Here is a 2,045-nt window from a genome sequence, read left to right on the forward strand (position 1 = left end):
TATGAGAGTGAAAATATAGTTATAAATGTGTAAAAAGGAACTTGGCTACTAGAGGTGGAAACTGTAATGTGGACAATTTGGGAACCAATGGTGGACCAGTGGAAACTTTATTGTGGACAACTTGGCTACTGGTGGTGGAAGCCTTAATGTGGTGGTGGAAGCTCTAATGTGGTGGTGGAAACTCTAATGCGGCCAACTTAGCTACTCGTGGTGAAAGCTCTAATATGAATAACTTGACAACTGGTGGTGGAAGCTCTAATGTGGATAATGTGGCTACTGGTTGTGAAAGCTATATTGTGGACTTGGCTACTGGTGGTGGAAATTCTAATGTGAACAACTTGGCTACTGGTGGTGGATGCTTTAATGTGGACAACTTGACTACTAGTGGAGGAAACTCTAATGTGGACAACTTGACTATTGGTGGTGGAAGCTCTAATGTGGACAACTTTGCTACTGGAGGTGGAAACTCTAACGCGGACAACTTGGGAACTGGTGGTGGACTGGTGGATACTTTATTGTGGATAACTTGGCCACTGATAGTGGAACCTTTAATGTGGTGGTGGAAACTTTAACGTGGCCAACTTGGCTACTGGTGGTGGAAGCTCTAATATGGACAACTTGATTATTGGTAGTGGAAACTCTAATTTGGACAACTTAGCTACTGGTGGTGGAAGCTTTAATGTAGACAACTTGGCTATTGGTTGTGAAAACTTTAATATGGAACACATTCCTACTGGTGGTGGAAACTCTAATGTGGACAACTTGGCTACAGGTGATGGAAGCTCTAATGTGGACAACTTGGCTACTGGTGGTGGAAGCTCTAAGATGGACAACTTGGCTACTGGAGGTGGAAAGTCTAATGTGGACAACTTGTTAACTGGTGGTGGGCTAGTGGAAACTTTATTGTGGACAACTTGGTTGCGGGTGGGGGAAGATTTAATGTGGACAACTTGGCTATTGGTGGTGGAAGCTTTAATGCAGACAGCTTGGCTATTGGTGGTGAAAACTTTAATATGGACAACATTGCTACAGGTGGTGGAAACTCTAATGTGGACAACTTGGTTATAGGTGTTGAAAGCTCTAATGTGGACAACTTGGCTATTGGTGGTGGACGCTCTAATATGGACAACTTGGCTACTAGAGGTGGAAAGTCTAATATGGACAACTTGGTAACTGGTGGTGGACTAGTAGAAACTTTTTTGTAGGAACTTGGCTGTGGGTGGTGGAAGATCTAATGTGGACGACTTGGCTAGTGATGGTGGTGGATGCTTTAATTTGCACAACTTGGCTATAGGTGGTGTAAACTGTAATGTGGATAACTTGGCTACTGGTGGTGAAAACTTGAATATGGAAAACTTGGCTACTGGTGGTGGAAACTCTAATGTGGACAACTTGGCTACAGGTGATGGAAGGTCTAATTTGGAAAGCTTGGCTACTAGTGGTGGAAGGTCTAATGTGGACAACTTGGCTACTGGAGGTGGAGACTCTATTGTGGACAACTTCGTAACTGGTGGTGGAATCTCTAACGTGGATAACTAGGCGACTGGCGGTGGAAGCTCTAATATGGATAACTTGGCCACTGGTGGTGGAAGCTCTAATGTGGACTTGGCTACTGGTGGTGGAAATGATAATGTGGACAACTTGGCTACTGGTGGTGGATGCTCGAATGTGGATAAGCGTCAATCTCTCGACCGGGACCATCGCTACCATCATCATTATCCAAAGGAAGAACGATATCTCATCAACAAATGAAACCCCAAAAGTAATCACTCTTGGGCAAAACATCCTCAAGAGATAAAAGAGCGCATTAGTGAATTGAAACGAGTAGCTAGAATACAAATATGAATGGCAAGGCTAAACTTGTGCATCGATCAAATCGAGAAAAGCAAAAAATGGAGCGAGGAAACTCTATCGATCAAAATCCACTGGAACCCAAGTCGTTGCTCTCCATCGACTTAAATCTTTAAGTTGAGCGAGTCGAGAGGTGGAAAAGACCAATAGTGATATTCAAACTTTACAAAAGTTAAAACGAATATTGTTTCCTA

General features: G+C 43.3%; 1 protein-coding gene across 1 annotated transcript; it reads left to right on the forward strand.

Annotated features, from left to right (window-relative positions):
* The first annotated feature begins 609 nt into the window (after positions 1-609).
* On the forward strand, positions 610-1,539 carry LOC112092016 (uncharacterized PPE family protein PPE12-like). Its single transcript, XM_024167085.1, has 3 exons — positions 610-883; positions 982-1,150; positions 1,206-1,539. The coding sequence occupies exons 1-3, from the start codon at positions 610-612 to the stop codon at positions 1,537-1,539; spliced, it is 777 nt and encodes a 258-aa protein (XP_024022853.1).
* The last annotated feature ends 506 nt before the right edge of the window (positions 1,540-2,045 follow it).

This window comes from Morus notabilis, unplaced genomic scaffold (genome assembly GCF_000414095.1).
Source record: "Morus notabilis unplaced genomic scaffold, ASM41409v2 Scaffold1268, whole genome shotgun sequence".
In the NCBI taxonomy this organism is placed as follows: Eukaryota; Viridiplantae; Streptophyta; class Magnoliopsida; order Rosales; family Moraceae; genus Morus; species Morus notabilis.

Excerpts from the sequence above, each read along its gene's own strand:
- LOC112092016 (XM_024167085.1), top strand. The coding sequence starts at position 610 with ATGGACAACTTGATTATTGGTAGTGGAAACTCTAATTTGGACAACTTA. Across the intron at positions 884-981 it reads GGACAACTTGTTAACTGGTG|ACAGCTTGGCTATTGGTGGT; the intron begins GTGGGCTAGTGG and ends GCTTTAATGCAG. Across the intron at positions 1,151-1,205 it reads TTGGCTACTAGAGGTGGAAA|GAACTTGGCTGTGGGTGGTG; the intron begins GTCTAATATGGA and ends ACTTTTTTGTAG.